Source organism: Diprion similis, chromosome 14 (assembly GCF_021155765.1).
Source record: "Diprion similis isolate iyDipSimi1 chromosome 14, iyDipSimi1.1, whole genome shotgun sequence".
Lineage (NCBI taxonomy): Eukaryota > Metazoa > Arthropoda > Insecta > Hymenoptera > Diprionidae > Diprion > Diprion similis.
Window position 1 is genome coordinate 4679623 of NC_060118.1, and position 15675 is coordinate 4695297.

Sequence of the window (15675 nt, forward strand, 5' to 3'; positions counted from 1 at the left end):
ATTTTAATAATTAAAATTAATAATTTTCATCATTTTTCTGACGGTCGAAAGAACAAAAAGTTCACTCGCTTTTCTCAGTTATAAATTACGCGTGAACCTCCTTAAATTTGAATCACGTCATCAGAATCAGGGCAAAAGATTGAAATACCATAACTGGACTCAACTAGCAAATATTTAACCGTTGTTTTTATATTCATGTACCTTCAGTAGAGTAAAAGTAGCGTTTTTGCGACCTTCGTCATAATTTGGGCCATAATTTTAACAATTAGAATAATTTCAACTTTTTTTCTCTCTGTTTTTTTGCTTACACAAGTGAGATTCTATTTCCAGAGTCCGCGAGTACTATCGTATAAGGGTACAGGGTATTGAAAAAGTGGTATCAGTGATCAAACACGATGCCTCTGCCCCACTGAAAATGTCTAAGCAACATCATGATCCTGTAAATTCTTATACGGTGCGCAGGAGAGGCTGGAAAGACTTTGAAATTCACCAGACAAATTACTGTCAAATAATATTTTTGGAAAAGTTTCGTATGCATAGCCTATTATAAGCATCTGACTTTCATACTCAGAATAAATTTTGGTAAAAATTTTACTCACGAAGCTAATGGAACACAGTATAATAAACCATAAAGAGAATCGGTTCTCGCGAAGTTTCCGGACGCTTGGGGGCAAGCTTCTCGATGTCAATTTTTTATAGGTGGGGATGTACGCTTGTATGTGCCGTGAAAATTTCGTGAACTGGTCCCCTGACAGTCACGGTGGGGATCAGCCCACAGCGGTTCGTGCAAGTAGGAGTCACATCGACTGGCTCGGCCCAACCTGCTTCACTGAAACCTCAGGGTCTGCATGCGTGTACGACAAGCATATATTTTCATAGGTGTGCGTATATACTGTTCGCCCACACCACTCCGATGAAGCCGGGTTGAAATTCCCGCGACGGAATGATCGTTAGCTGTATAACCTCTCCTCGTTCTCCGCCGCCATGCAACGTGGTTCAACCTCATTTTTATCTTCATCTTCACCTTCATCTCTATTTCCATCTCGAGACTCCGCGTACAATTCTCTTCTGACCTCTTCCTTACGGCCTCCTTCTTTTGCTGCGTCCAACGCTCTCCCCCTCGATCATGCATGAACAATTAATTCAATCAGGTGAATGTATAGCAAGCCACAGAAATAGTGGAATATCACTTCGGAGAGGCCTTAACCTCGGAGTACTAGGACTTATAACAATGACAGAACGAATCTTAACCTTTTAATTCACGCTGGAATGCCCAGCGTCTCATCTTTTTTCTGCAGATTTTTATTTATTAAACTATTTTTTCGGTAACAACTGCAGAGTCTTTTGGTTCCACATGGTTCCTGAGACATACATGAGTCTTAAATAAATATAAATTTTTTTTATTTATTTATTGCGAAAATAGCACATGTCAACAAATGGTCGAAATCCGTACTTTTCGACGAAACAAAGCATTTGCTGTTAATCTACCATGAAAATCCGAATGCCAATTTTTACACAAACTTAAAACACAGCAAAAAAATTTATAGAATTTTTTCAAAATTTTTCTCCTGTTGTTTTAGCTTGTCCGCCATATTGGATTCGCCATTTTGAATTTTAGAATTTCGAATTCAGATTCGTAATCAGCGATCCCAAAAGCTCATGAATGCAAAATTTCAAGTGAAACGCATGTAAGGAAAAATGTATGCATGAAAGGCTTAAGTGTACAACAGTGATATTGTATAATGATATTTTATTAGAATCGTAAGATGATAGTGACAATAAATTCTTAATTTCTAGGTTTGTAAAGTTATATTGCAGGCACCCTAGATACCATTTTACTGTGCGTGAAATACTGCTTCGTAGCTGTCAGTATCCAGCTATCGAGCGCAAAGTTTCGACTATTATCGTTGCGCCAAAATGAATGTAGTACAAGTATTTCAACAGCGGCCATGTTGATTTTGCGCACTGAAGAAGTGAGCAAATTATATTTTAAAGTTTTCGTCTCTCCACAGCTTCGAAAACGTTTCATTTCAAAATTCGAGATATGATAGTGCTTGAAATTGTGCTTGTGTGTTGGTTCAGGGAAGTTCGCAAAATTCGCGAAATACTGAGGTGACATACATACAACAAATTCGCATTCACTTCGAGGTTATGGTGCGCTACTGATATCTGAATCTCATGTTTGTCGTATATTTCATTAATTTTCCGAACTTTCTTCGAGTACCATACAAGTATACAATTCCAAACACTATCATTTGCAAATGTTTGTATCGATTTCAACACTTTGTAAAGAAAAAAAAAGTGTACAATACAATTTTCTCACTCCGTCAACATTATTTAAATCCAGGTGCACTAAATATCTCTAATTTTCTTCTTGTCTTAAAAATCGCAAGAAGGCTCTCATACGTATGTATATGCTCAGGAAAAGCCAATTTCATGTGAATTATACAGGGCTTCATCCCTGCCCGTTTCATTCGCCAGCTTCCTCTCACGAATACTAATCGCAAGGTGAAGGGACCGGCGCTTCACATTGTATTTATTGGCGCTGTCTTCGAACACTTCAATCGCGGTGCTGTGCCACACACTCTGTTATCGTTTATGCAATCATGCTTAGAGCTGTAGTTTGAAAGTGGAATTTTCAATTTTTTAAGTATGACAATTCTTCGTTTCTAGCCAGTAGATGGCGTGTCCTATAGAGAATCTCTGGTCCGTTCATCTCTGTTTCGATTAGAAAACGTGCAGGTTAAAATAATGTGGCTATAGGAACAATTATTCCAATAACACAGGTCTACAACCAAAAACTGCATAGATCTTTCGTACTGTGTCTTATAGATTTTTACTCACTGAGACCGGAAAAAATACTCAAAAAATTTCATAACGTCAGGTTTTTTTTGAATGAGCCATTTTTTCAATGCTCGATGTATCTAAAGGATCATATTCAGGGCTTACATCATCTTCGTTGATAGTATGAATAATATTGGATGCATTAGGACAAGAATTTTCATTAAAATTTATACAAGTAAGCGAGCAGTATAAACTAGCTTTTCTGCACCCACAAGTTTTTGCACAATTTTTTTTTTCACATCTACAAGAAATAGCGGAGGATACTCGTGTAGATGGATCTTATCCATTCACCTAATGGGATTAATTTTAAATAAAAATCGTCTTATTTTCAATTTTAATTATTAATTACCTTCCTTTTCTGATACTTAATTAGATTATTATTTAGTTGAATACCATCAAAAATGCCAAAATCGGAAAAATATAATATTTAAACGATTGTGAAGCAAAAATAGATGTCTGAGATCGAGTTATCCAATCGATTTACCTTTTTTACGGGTCAGTTGACTAATAAATAATCGTCTTTTAGTACTTCAATATTTTTTTTGAGTTGATGGCGCGGAGTTTAATCGATAAACCATGCACTAATTACAAAAGTATTATTAGTAGAGGAAGAAGTTTTAGGCAAAAAATATAAATAATTGAATGATCTATAAGTTTGATAAGTAAAATTAAAAAAAAGTGAACCGTTAGGGATATAAAGGGGATAAAAGATGAAAATAGCGAAGTTTGTGACTGCATTTCGAGTGAAATAATTCGGAAAATTTTAATACTAGAAAAAAAGTTTCGAATATAAAAGTTAGGAAATTTGATTTATACGAGAAAACCTCTCTGTAGTTTTTTGTGCAGAATGAACCGTTCGCAAGATATCCAATAACTAGTTACTCGCGGCAGTGGCGCCACTCAGACTCGGGGAATCCCACAAATCCGGCATTATGCTCAGAACACACTCCTTTAACAAATTATAGTATCGCACAAATTACGTTATCGTATGTAAATTTCACTTTTCTGAGCGACATATTCACTGGATTATAGGAAAAGAAAGAAGATGTTGTGAAATTGTCTTCCCTGGATAATTTTGAGACATGGATTTCAATATGTCGAAAAGATGTCTTGAAAACATCTGAAAGCCGGTTTCTATACCCTTTTTCACCGTCAGACGATCTGCATCTCGAATAAAACAGAAGCATAGGAGCCCAACGAAGCCATCTTTGGCCGTGGATTCAGAGCCGATGAGATGAAATTTTCTAAGTATTGTCTCTTTATTTGTTATTAAAGAATTAGCCGCCCTCGGACTATTTTTATTTATAAAATCGTTCACAAGTGGATCCATGTTCTATCAAGGTCGGTCCTATGATAGTGATTAATTTTTTAGTAGCTCCACAGTAATCAAATCTCGAGATCTGACGAATTGTTCTGGGTTGTTTTAGTGACGCTATGAATTGTTTATCTATTCATTTTCTACGTCATTTGGAACAGTTTCGTAGTTTGGCGTGGAAAATTCTAGCCACTGCAGCCTCTGTAATATCACATTTTTCAACATTCACTCAAAATCACATGACATTCGAAACACTTTCTGTTACAAATGATTTCTACCATTAGATTCCGGTAATCTATATGTGCATCCTTGTTTTGGAAGTATTACTATCCACCTAAGATAACACTTGACGTGTCAATCTGTGAACGAAATAAATGTGATCGATGATTTCCTGTCTGTAGTCAACAGTTTCACAAATGACTTCCTCAGAAAATCGACGGTGTAAATCATTTTGGCATTTCATGAAAGTAGGAACCGCTGAGAAATATAATATTTATGCAAGACAGAAGTTTTTAACACTGGAATATATAAAGGCTACTCGTATTATATTAAACCCAAGTACTTTAGTGAAAGTTTTGGTACAGTTATTACATATGGCTATAAGAGAAGTTAAATTCGAAATATAGGCTTATAAAAGAACATGGACCATAGTTTTTCGAGCAGTTCACCATGAAATTAATGAACTGTTCCATTAGTTTCTGCAAAATGTTCTGTGCTATTTAGATTTGTATCCTACGTTTAGGGCTATTTGAGCATTTAAGTACTTTCATAAATATGCGTACGAGTTTAGGGCTTCCGAGAGCCTCAGAAACCAGTTTTATGCTTTAGCATTCTTTGGGTCGAGAAGCAGTTAGATCCAGGTTTATTCACGTGCGTGATCATTTCCTGCAACGTGGTAATGCGTGCAGGAAGAACTCACGTTCGTATGCGTCTTATCGAATTACTTTTTATACGTCATGTCCAGTGGGGTGGCAAAACCTATTGCAAAACATTACCACTTGAATCAAGCTGTGTGATAAAGTAACTAAAGATTAGCAGAACTTTTAAGTTTTTCCCTACGTTTGTTGGTAACACAGCTTTCTCGCAGCGTACTCTCGAGATGGAAAAGCAAACTAATCTCCATTGTTTGTTATCATTATAATCAATGCTACCACTCTTACTAGTCAATTTGTTTTGAACCAATTGAATTTGATTCTTCAATTTTGACAATCTCCTTGACGTAGAAGACCACTTTTAGACCACGCTTAAGGAAAAGATACATCGCAGAAGAAATCGTCGTTTCGTCGAATTTGGGATTCCATTGGATCCTCGGCTGATATTTTGTGCATGATTATAACGCGATATTCAGTTCTTCCATGGAAAAAAGAGAGTTTATTGTTTCGCCATTGTTGTATGTATCCGAACTGTCATCCAAAACATTTTTTTATATTTTCCATGACAGCGTCTTCTATCTCGTTTTTCGGCTGTACAAATTTAGAGTTACAGTTCGTATGGTTCCAGTTTTCTGCGAATGTCTCAGCTAGTAAATTTGCCATATCCTTTACGGTAATTTTGGCATTCCCCTCAGGGTGTAATAGGAACAGTGGAAAACTAGTGTGTTTTAGCATTGGATGTTCTCTATCATCTTTCACAGTTCGTCGGTTTGTTCTTTATATTTATATCGGTTAGCTGATCATAGTTTCGACGCGATGGCTAACTGCTTTTTGGATTGTATTATGTAGTTGCATGTGAAATGAGAAGTAGTTGCATGTGAAATGAGACGTAGTCACTGTCGTTAAGTACCTCGTCTATATACCATTCGACTGTGTCTGAAATACACAATGCTGAAACAGATACTTTTTAACCTAATATTTTATGACCAATCCAACTGGAAAAGTTTTCTCATAACGAAAAATGTAATCATTGTCATGCCTTACTTTGCAGGGTGATTTCAACCCCTTAAAGTGTTTAATGGCACTTAAAACAAAATGCGTGTCGCTTAGTTTTTAGTCTACTGTAACATAGTGGAAAAGAAATAAAATCGGAGAGATCGACCTGGAATACCTTCCTTGTTAGTGACGCTACTAATTCCTTCTTACTTTATTCACACTGACAATGAAAGAAAAGTGTGGTTCGTATAAAAAACTAAATGATAGCTGCCTGCAGGTCACTTATTGCAGCTATGTGCAATAGCAATAGCAATACCGTATAGTTGTGGAACTACTACGGATAAATACGAAAAGAGAATGATATTCTATAATTTTCTAACAATAAGTAAAATGACGTATAACTACTAAAAAAATCCAGTATCTTACGAAATAGCTAAGAATTTTCACGCTGTCTGTGTTATGCAATGGAATTTCATAAAAATTTGTGAAAACCTTTACATATTCTAAAATAAAATAGCCTTTTTTTAACACGACCTGAAATGGTTTAAAAATTTTCTACGAAGAATGACTACCAGTCGCTACTTCTACAAAACATAATGTTCATAGAATTTTGAGAATACTTATCCTTAACTATGGATTTATACGACTCGCTTTAAAAGAACTAAAATATCTATGACAGTTCAAAAAGTTAAAAAATGATGGTATACAAACTCTTCCTAAGAAGAATTACTATCAGTCGCGCTAGTCAAACTAACTGGAATCTCCGATCGTAAAAATTTGTGCAATTTGATAAATTTATACGGATCACTATAAAAATTGTAATATTTTCTACGAATTTGCAAGAGTTCTCTGTGAACATTATACAATCATGGAATAGAATTGCACAAAGTTTAGGTAGACGAGAAGTTTTACGCAAAAAGTATGATGCTTTAGAATTTTGTAGTAAAAATGATATGGCGCTACTCATGCAAATAATCCGCGGATTTTTTTGGATTCATAGAATATATGTCCCTGGTAGAAATTACTGCACCTACAAATTTTTGTGCGAATTAATATATTTAATTAAATATAAGTATTTGCATCATACTCTATTCCATAATCGTACCATGTGTACTTGAATATTTATTGAGATAACCTGGTGAAAATAATATCTACGCTAAACTACAAAACATTGCTGGTCGTTGAAAATTGTGAGAAATAGTTGTTTTTGTGCGGATTACTTGTAGATAACCGTGAAATATTACAAATTAAAAAATCAAATTAAAAAAATTTAAATAAAACTCCATGTATTCTCATAACAGAGTACGAATTTCTACGAAAACTTAAGGTAATCTACAATTTTCTTCAACAAAAATAAAAAACGTTCACCAGCCATAACATAAAATAATAATAAAATTCCGTAAACTTGTAGGATTGTACAAATTTTTATGGAAATCTATATCTTCGAATAAAAATTGGGAATTTTTGCAAATATCGAGATCTACAATTCGTAAACGAAAATATTGTTTTACATAGAATTTCGAAGAAAAATATGAATGTCTAAAAATTATTGTTGATAAGATTACAAATATGTACAAGAAAATCTAATGGGGTATTTTTTAACCACCACTAGACGTCGTATCTCTCGAACCAGGAAAACTAATTTCAGACAAGTTAAATACCGAGCAAAATTTGGTTCTACATTCGTAAGCTCTTCTCGTCTTTTAAGTATGATCTAGACGGATTTCGAGAATCTATCGAATATTTTCAACTCATCTTGTCTCAATAGATGAGTCTTAGAAGAAACTTACATTTGTTATCAATTTAAGTTAGGAATTCAACGATATTCTACAACAAATCGCAAAATTCTGCAATCATTTGTAAAAAAAAAACTACGAACAGCTACGTAAAAGTTCAATAATTCACGGCAAAGTACGATGATCTCCGATAAAACTCTGTGTCAAAACTTCGCACGTGTCCTTTGAAATGAAATTTGTAGATAGGTCTAGAAATTATTTCCACCTGTTAAATTACGTAGAATTATGAAAAACTACCATGACCTAAGAAAAAAACTATGATATTCTATGAACAAAAATTAAGGCCTTAGGCCACCCTAGAGGCCGAAAAAAATAGGCTTTTTGGGAATTTTTTTCATAAATATTACGAAATAAATCGAGATTATAGAAATGGTACTTTATTATACACATCATTAACTGCATACAATATTTTTTTTTGAGGCAATTTATTTCAAAATGGCGACGGTACAGCGTTTTTGCGACGACGTCTTTTTTTTCTATGCTCCACGGCTGGAATAACAGCTCCTGTAATTTAATGAATCATGATTAGGGCTTGAATTTTTTCGATTATATATAGTATAAGCTAGAGAAGTGCGTAGGATTATTTCGATATATTGATTTTTGACAAAATGGCGCACTTCTAAAGTGGAAAGTGAGAAATTTGCCTAAAATATTGTCAGATAATTGTTAATAACAAATGAACTATGCGATATAAAAAAAAAATCCTACGCACTTCTATAGACAATGTATTTTCGAAGATATATTCCAAATTTCAAGTCAATCGGTTGAAAATTGTCTGACTTATGTTTCCGGCCAACTACAAAAATGTAGTTTTGAGATAAACGCGTTTGAAGTTTTGAGTAGTAATTTTGCAATACCTTTGAAGTCGTCTGGTGCTTCTAACTCATGGCGATTCAATGGTCTTCGAAATATTTTTGGTCTCTTGTTGTTGCAAAACGACCTTTTTGTTCCTTTCTTCTCACTGTACACCACTTTATCACTCATTGTAAAAACAAATCAATAATTACACAGAAAAAAAAATGAAAGTTCACAGAAGTATCGAGAAAAACGAGTGTTCAAAGGTTTTTCCCGACCATAATCTTTTGGGACATCATTTTTGAGGTCCTAGGGGACCATTTAGAATTAGAAAAAAAAATCGATTTTTCAAAAATTCTAGGGTGGCCTAAGGCCTTAAGAAAAGTTCTACGTCGTTTGAATTCGCCTAATAAATCGTGCAAATTTTCGTAGAATATCGTAATAATTATTTACACCAAGGACTTTAGATCTAATCACAGAGTTTATGTTCGTCTGCTCGATGTGGTCTTGTATCAATTTTTCTCATATTGGAAAATGCTCGTGACGTCAGAGCCTGGTTGCCGGCGCCATTTTACTACATAACCTAAGTTTTTGATATTAATGGAGACAAATCGTAATTTTTGAGGTTCCAAATTACTCGTGTCACATAAATTAATGAAACCTAATCAATAATATACCTCTTCTACCAATCACAAACGCAAAAACACAGTCAACGATCAGCTGTCATGTCAGCCTGATTGCATTAGTTTGATTTTTTTCCACCAGATGACGCATTGCAATGTGACGATCCCAATACTGGGATTTATCGTACTTCTCACCCACTCTCATTTTATACGCACTGTTACGGATTGTAAACACTATGCGGTCGCGCATGAGGGAACACATTCTTTTATTACGAGTGTTACAAGAAGACTTGTTTCTTACTCCTATTAACACGCACAAACTTTACTAAAAAAAATTCAAAGCCTTTACCCACGATAAAAATACTATTTATGTTTTTTACAAATACATCTATATGTTTTCAATTAGTGTTGTATATATATTCCGAATTGTTTCTATTTTAGTGTTTAATTTTTTTTTTTTTTTTTTTCTAAAGAGAATTAGAAACTAACAATTGGCAAATATAATTCAAATAAAAAAAATATTAGTATATTTTCACACTTGTTTCCGCTCTAAATTTTCTATTATTCTTTTTGGGAATTTGTTATCTATATTAAATTCGAATGTGAAACGTAGCCAAAAAATCTGGGGCCCTTGTGATGACGTGTTCGAATTCTAGATAAGATAGAGACCCGTCTCCATCGATGTCACTTTCCTCCAATACCTTGCGACAGATTGTGGCTACTTCCTCAGCACTGAGAGCTCCTCTGACTAATTGTCGACAAGTGCGTTCTAAGTCACCGAGTCCCAGCATTCCGTCTTCGTCAAAATCTGTAATTACGTGTACGCCTAACAGTGTACTGTAATGAATGGATTACTATTTTATTTTACAGTAGTTTTTACGAATTGGCAACACGACGCAACGACTAACGTGTATTTAATTTTAAAAAAATAATTCTTAAAATCAATGTCAATTATATATCAATTTTGTAATATTTTTTACTCAAACATTCTTACCACTTACCATAAATTTTAAACGCGTAGAACACTTTCAAATCACGTGACGCGTGTTCTGAAAATACGGACATCATCTCCAAGAATTCCTCGAAGCATATACCTTCGTCCAAACTCCATCCAGGATCTCGACACTTTGTGAAAACTTCGGCAATCCGTTCCATAAAGGGATTTTCCTGAAATATTTGAGAAAAAAAATACGAAATAGTATACTGGATACGATCATATGAGGAAGCAGTAAGTATCATAAAAAATTACATTTGTGGAAATCTTTGCTGTCTAGTATAATGCTTTCCCTGTTGATAGCTATACTAAAAAGCTTCGTGAAAACATATGCTGAGTGTGAAATAAAGTCAAGTCCATAAAATTTTGCCACTATAGAACAAGAAAAATTGAGCCGCCAGTAAAAAAAATATGTCCTCTGCATTTTCCATGTAGCTGGACGCAATGTTGGAAGTACCAAGTCATACTAGAGGAAAGGTACTCATTTGGTTGGAACGCACACTCGGGTTAAACAAATCTTTTCGACATTTTTTTTCTCGACAGTCACCGATACAACAAATCCCAAAATGTCATAAAATCTATACCAATTTTACAGCCTGAATCACGATTTTTTTTATGCAAAACTAGTAAAATAAATAAGTAAATAAAACTCCTGAGATCAATTTTATCTCTCACACCAAATGAAGTCATCTATAAATTTGAAGCACCGTTCGTGACTTCTTTTTGGAGATTTTCTCATGTGCGATACGAAACTTATACAATAACAATAGGGGGTACAATAAACTAAAGAGCTGAATCATAGTGATATTATTTTTCGTAACAATGACAGAAAAATGCAATGATAATACTGCTGTAAAAAATTTTTAAATATCGACAAAGGAAGAAACAATAACGATAAAAATTGTAACAATAGTCATAAAAACTATAGTAATCATGAAAGTAATAAATAAATAGTAGTTTTATTCAACAATAAATCCACACAAGGCCGGAAAATTGTACGGCCGTCCTAGAAAAATTATTTTTTGTAACACATGTATCAAAAGTCCCTATTTCGGTGCGTGTAAAGTGTGTTCGAAGTAGAGCCTTTTATAAGGGTATGTACTGCGCATGCGTAGATTGACTAGTTACTTTTTGCGCGCAATTTTAACACTCTAGTTACTTTTGCGCACGCTTTTTTAACACTGTACTTACTTTTGCATACGCTTTTTTAACACTCTACCTACTTTTTTTGCACGCTTATCAGGCACCACATGAATTTTCCATTCACTCTTTACAAAAAACAGTATGCGACACTCGTGCAGAGCAAAGAGTATGGGACTTGACGATGGTTATGAAGTCAGTAGCACTCAGCCTAATTTGACTCGTGCAGCCAACTTCGTAACCTTCGTAAAAAGCCCTGCTCCTTACACTAGTATAAAAAATTACTATTTCGTTAAAGAAGCCTTAAGGTACACCATTATGGTCGCGTTTTTCAGCTGTAAAGTTGAACTTGAGCTCAATTGAACACCAGTTTCACCAAGATAGATATAATTCATTATGTTACAATGATGCCAAAATATATCTCTTAAATGAAAAATAATATGTGAATGGGATCCTCAAATTTGAAAATATCAGTTAATCTATCTCACCTTCAGTTCCGGGAGACGCGTAACGCACGATAAGGGCAGACGTAAGTTTGCTGCGTCTTGGGCTGACATCACTCGTGGTACAGTTCCTGGGTCACCCATGTCACGAAACCTTTTATGAATCCTAGAAATGAGCAGAAATATTATAGTTATAATATGCGTTACGATATGTATACGCTAAGCATTCCAGATGATTTCAAGGAGCCACTGCAGACGCATGCTTCCCTAACTTACGAATTAAGGGGCCTTACCAGTGTGACACTTTCAAAAAATCGACTTTTTTTTGGCTTATTCGATAGTTTATATCTTCAAAAATATCCTGTGAAAGCGGCAAGGTCGTATCTTGAATAGTTTTTAAATGACAGCGTTCTAAAGAGCGACCGCTCGCAGGTATCAGCCGCTCCACTTGCCTATTTTAAACGCGTTTTTCTCGAAACGACATTTTTCAAAATTGCTGACATCATAACTCAAAGAGAATTTGACCGATCGACTTCAAAATGAAACTGAGTATTTTTGAGTATATTTACTATACAATGACGTACGATCTTTATAATTGGTTGAAAATTGTCAATTTGGCATCAAAAAAACGACCATTTTCTTACTCTAAAACACGACACTTTTTTCAGAACTACGCCATTTTGTTAATTTTTGATATTTTTCAAAAATCTTAGGTCATTGTATAGGAAATACCTTCAACTTCAATGAACTTTTTGAATTTTTTTGTTTGAGCTACTCATTCGGCCGGAATCATGTCAGCAGTTGGGGAAATTTTTTTTTGGCACCTCCGAAAACAGCACATAACTCTGTTATTTTTCAATATTTTTGTAAAAAAAAAAACTTAAAATATACCTGAAAATATACTTTATTATTTCCAAAAAAATTCAAAACATGCTATCGAGTACTTTCTTTTAAAAAAATTCCCGAACATCGCCTAATTTTTCATGGGCTACACTGGTAAGGCCCCTTAAATGTCTTTTCATTTAATCACTGGTTACGTGAAAGTACATATTTCTAAAAGACAAATGAATAAAAGCGATGTTAAAAATTTGAGCGTCCCATTTTTCGTAATATCAATGAAAACTTCTGAATTTTTACTAGCACTCTCAGAGCCGAAAAATTTAATATCCCGAACAAATAAAATTCTTCAATATAATTAGGAAATACGAAAAAACCTTGCTGAAAAATAGCCGTCAAAAAGGAAGGCGACTTTTTTTGAAGTATTATAGTTCGTACAAGAAAACTTGATTTTTTTCAATTATGTTGCCAATATCTAGTATCACAATCATTATTAAAATTTTACACGCAAGTTTATTTGGTAAAGAGCACAGATATTATATTTTCAATGATAATGTAAAAAGCACATGACAATGTTTAATATCAAGTTGACAAACCTCAATATTTCTTTGCGGGTAAAAAAAGTACAATCTTGATAATCCTCGAGTTGTTCTTCGGTAAAAGTAGCTACTTTATTCCCCATACTTAACAAAATCTGGCGCTGCAGCGAACTGGGTATTTGAATAAGTATGTAAGTATTTTCGATTATACTCGTAGTAAAACTTATCGAAATAATATCAATTAAATTAAAATTATTTAAGGTATATGACGTAAATTCAATAAATAAATCAGAGTATCGCAACGATCTGTGACTGTGTCAAATTCCGAATACCGTCTGATTGTGATTCCGAAGGTGAGTCGAACGGCGCTCCCATTTTTGGCGGATGCTCTGCCTCTCCCCTTAAGCTAATGATAACATCGATATTTAACCACACCCAAACCCTTCGTTTTTTTTCTCCATCGCATATTATTCTTTAGCTGCATGCGATCCTTGCCTCAATCAACACAGAAATATTTATTACGGTTTGATTCAATATTATTACATATTTTCAGTCACAATCGTATTTTGATGATGAATTATGCAAATGCACAATAATTTACGGTGTCTGATAAAAATGTTTTGCATGATAATTACTCAAGCTTCAACTGCTTTTATAGTCTATTTGTAGGTTTTTATAACACCAGGGTTCACAGCGGTCTACTTGCTCAACAAAACTAACGAAAGCGACGCAAGAGTTATCAGAATCCCTTTAAAAGTGACTAATTGGTAGTAAAAATTACTCCAAAATTTAAATACTTCTGCGAATTGAGACACATTATTTTAAATTATGAAATCTAATGTTTAATGGTTATTCAGCTCTAAGCGTGTATAATATGTTATTCTTAGATCTTGCATTAATGATATTATCAAAAAAATATTAGCTAAAATTTTTAATTAAAAAAAAATCATGGACTCCTCAGTTGCATCGGTTCAGCTTGTTCTATTCAGGCCATTAAATTCCAATATAATAAAGCATATAGAGCACCACTTTATAGACAGGGGCTGAAGCCCAAAAGCTTGGTAAAAAGTGGAAGATCAGGTTTCAGATATGCTGAAAAATTTTATATGTAAAAGCATGTGTCGAAAACAACTCATTTTCTGAAGTCGGAAAAAATTCAGTAAAATCTTGTGAAATGTAGCAAAATTTTTTAACCCTGGCGCAATACCAAGTTTTTACAGCAGCAGAGGTTACGTTTAGAAACAGCACACATGTATTAAAAAAAAAATAACATAAATAATCCACCTTTTACTAGCACTTTGATGAATGACACAAAATCTTTGATCACTATTGGGAGATGGATGATTTTTGTTATATTTGAAAAATATGTTGTTTCAAAATGTAACCTCTGCTATTACGAAATCTTCATCTTCTACTGCGGCACAAAAATTTTGTTACCTTTTTCTGAATTACTTTCGATTTTAGTAAATGGCGCATTTGAAATAGTATATTGATTCATATATGAGACGGAATTGGTTGGAAAACTTGTTAAGAAATTATGTATTTGTTTTTCAATAAGTGCATTCAAGAAACAAGTTTGGGAGATCTAAAACACGAAATTTCAATCTTGATCGAGACCTCGTGGAATACATCACATATAATCAGTATTCTTATATTTGAAAGAAGAGAAAGCATGAAAAATTGCGCGTTTTTGGCACAGAGATGGATTACAATCGATACCGTGAGTCTGGGCTTTGCAAAAGTTCGACGTTTTAGATGGGATACTAAATTTTCATCATAGAGGGTTTTCGGAAAAATTGATTAATATAATCAAAAAATAGTTTGAACAGGTGACTTTTTGTTGGAAAAGTGATAGAAAAGCGAGTTTGAAAAATTACTTGAATGTAATCATAAAAAGTTGAAAAGAATAATTTGATGTACAACTACAAGCAAAACATTAAAAGTTCGCCTAGCCTTCATCAATTTTTTTAGATGCATATTTAGGTAGCCTAAAACAAGTTTTATCACCCACACAACCTTCATCAGGGTGGCGACTCGATTCCAATTTGAAAAATCCCTGACTTTTCCCTGTTTCCCTGACCAGTTTTCTCGCCAAATATACTAGAAATTTCGATTTTCATTAATTTTTTGGCATTAACCTAACTTCGCACTATTTTTCAAAAATGTTCGTACAACTACAAAATCAGACCAAGCATAAATGACAATTATCCATTCGAATTTCAAGAATTGAGTTCTCTACGTAGAGTTTTGATAATTGAAATTAGGGTAACGGTGGCGTTTTGAGGAATACATTTTTTCTCAACGTAAAATAACACTTTTTTCGATGTTAGTCGAGTATTTTTTCTTTAATCGTAGGCGTATGTGATTCCCTAAGACAAGTAAAGGGTGTCTCAAAATTCACGCAAGAAGTAATTTTGATAGAAAATCGAGCTTTATAATTAAAAACTTAAAATTTTTTATCGATTCATAAAGTATACATAG

At 34.0% G+C, this 15675-nt stretch overlaps 1 protein-coding gene across 1 annotated transcript; it reads right to left on the reverse strand.

Moving 5' to 3' along the window:
* Positions 1-9770: 9770 nt before the first annotated feature.
* LOC124414642 (calcium and integrin-binding family member 3) lies at positions 9771-13382 on the reverse strand. The gene is made up of 4 exons (XM_046895644.1): positions 13252-13382; positions 11864-11984; positions 10243-10408; positions 9771-10049 (listed from the first exon to the last, which is right to left on the reverse strand). Exons 1-4 carry the CDS (start codon positions 13335-13337, stop codon positions 9832-9834), a joined length of 591 nt encoding a protein of 196 aa, XP_046751600.1. The 5' UTR covers positions 13338-13382; the 3' UTR covers positions 9771-9831.
* Positions 13383-15675: the final 2293 nt, after the last annotated feature.

What these genes read in the sequence shown, in the direction of transcription:
- LOC124414642 (XM_046895644.1), bottom strand. Translation starts at nt 13,337, where the DNA reads ATGGGGAATAAAGTAGCTACTTTTACCGAAGAACAACTCGAGGATTAT. An exon ending in ACCCGCAAAGAAATATTGAG is followed by an intron (nt 11,985 to 13,251) that starts GTTTGTCAACTT and finishes GCTCATTTCTAG; the next exon opens with GATTCATAAAAGGTTTCGTG. An exon ending in CGCGTCTCCCGGAACTGAAG is followed by an intron (nt 10,409 to 11,863) that starts GTGAGATAGATT and finishes CAAATATTTCAG; the next exon opens with GAAAATCCCTTTATGGAACG.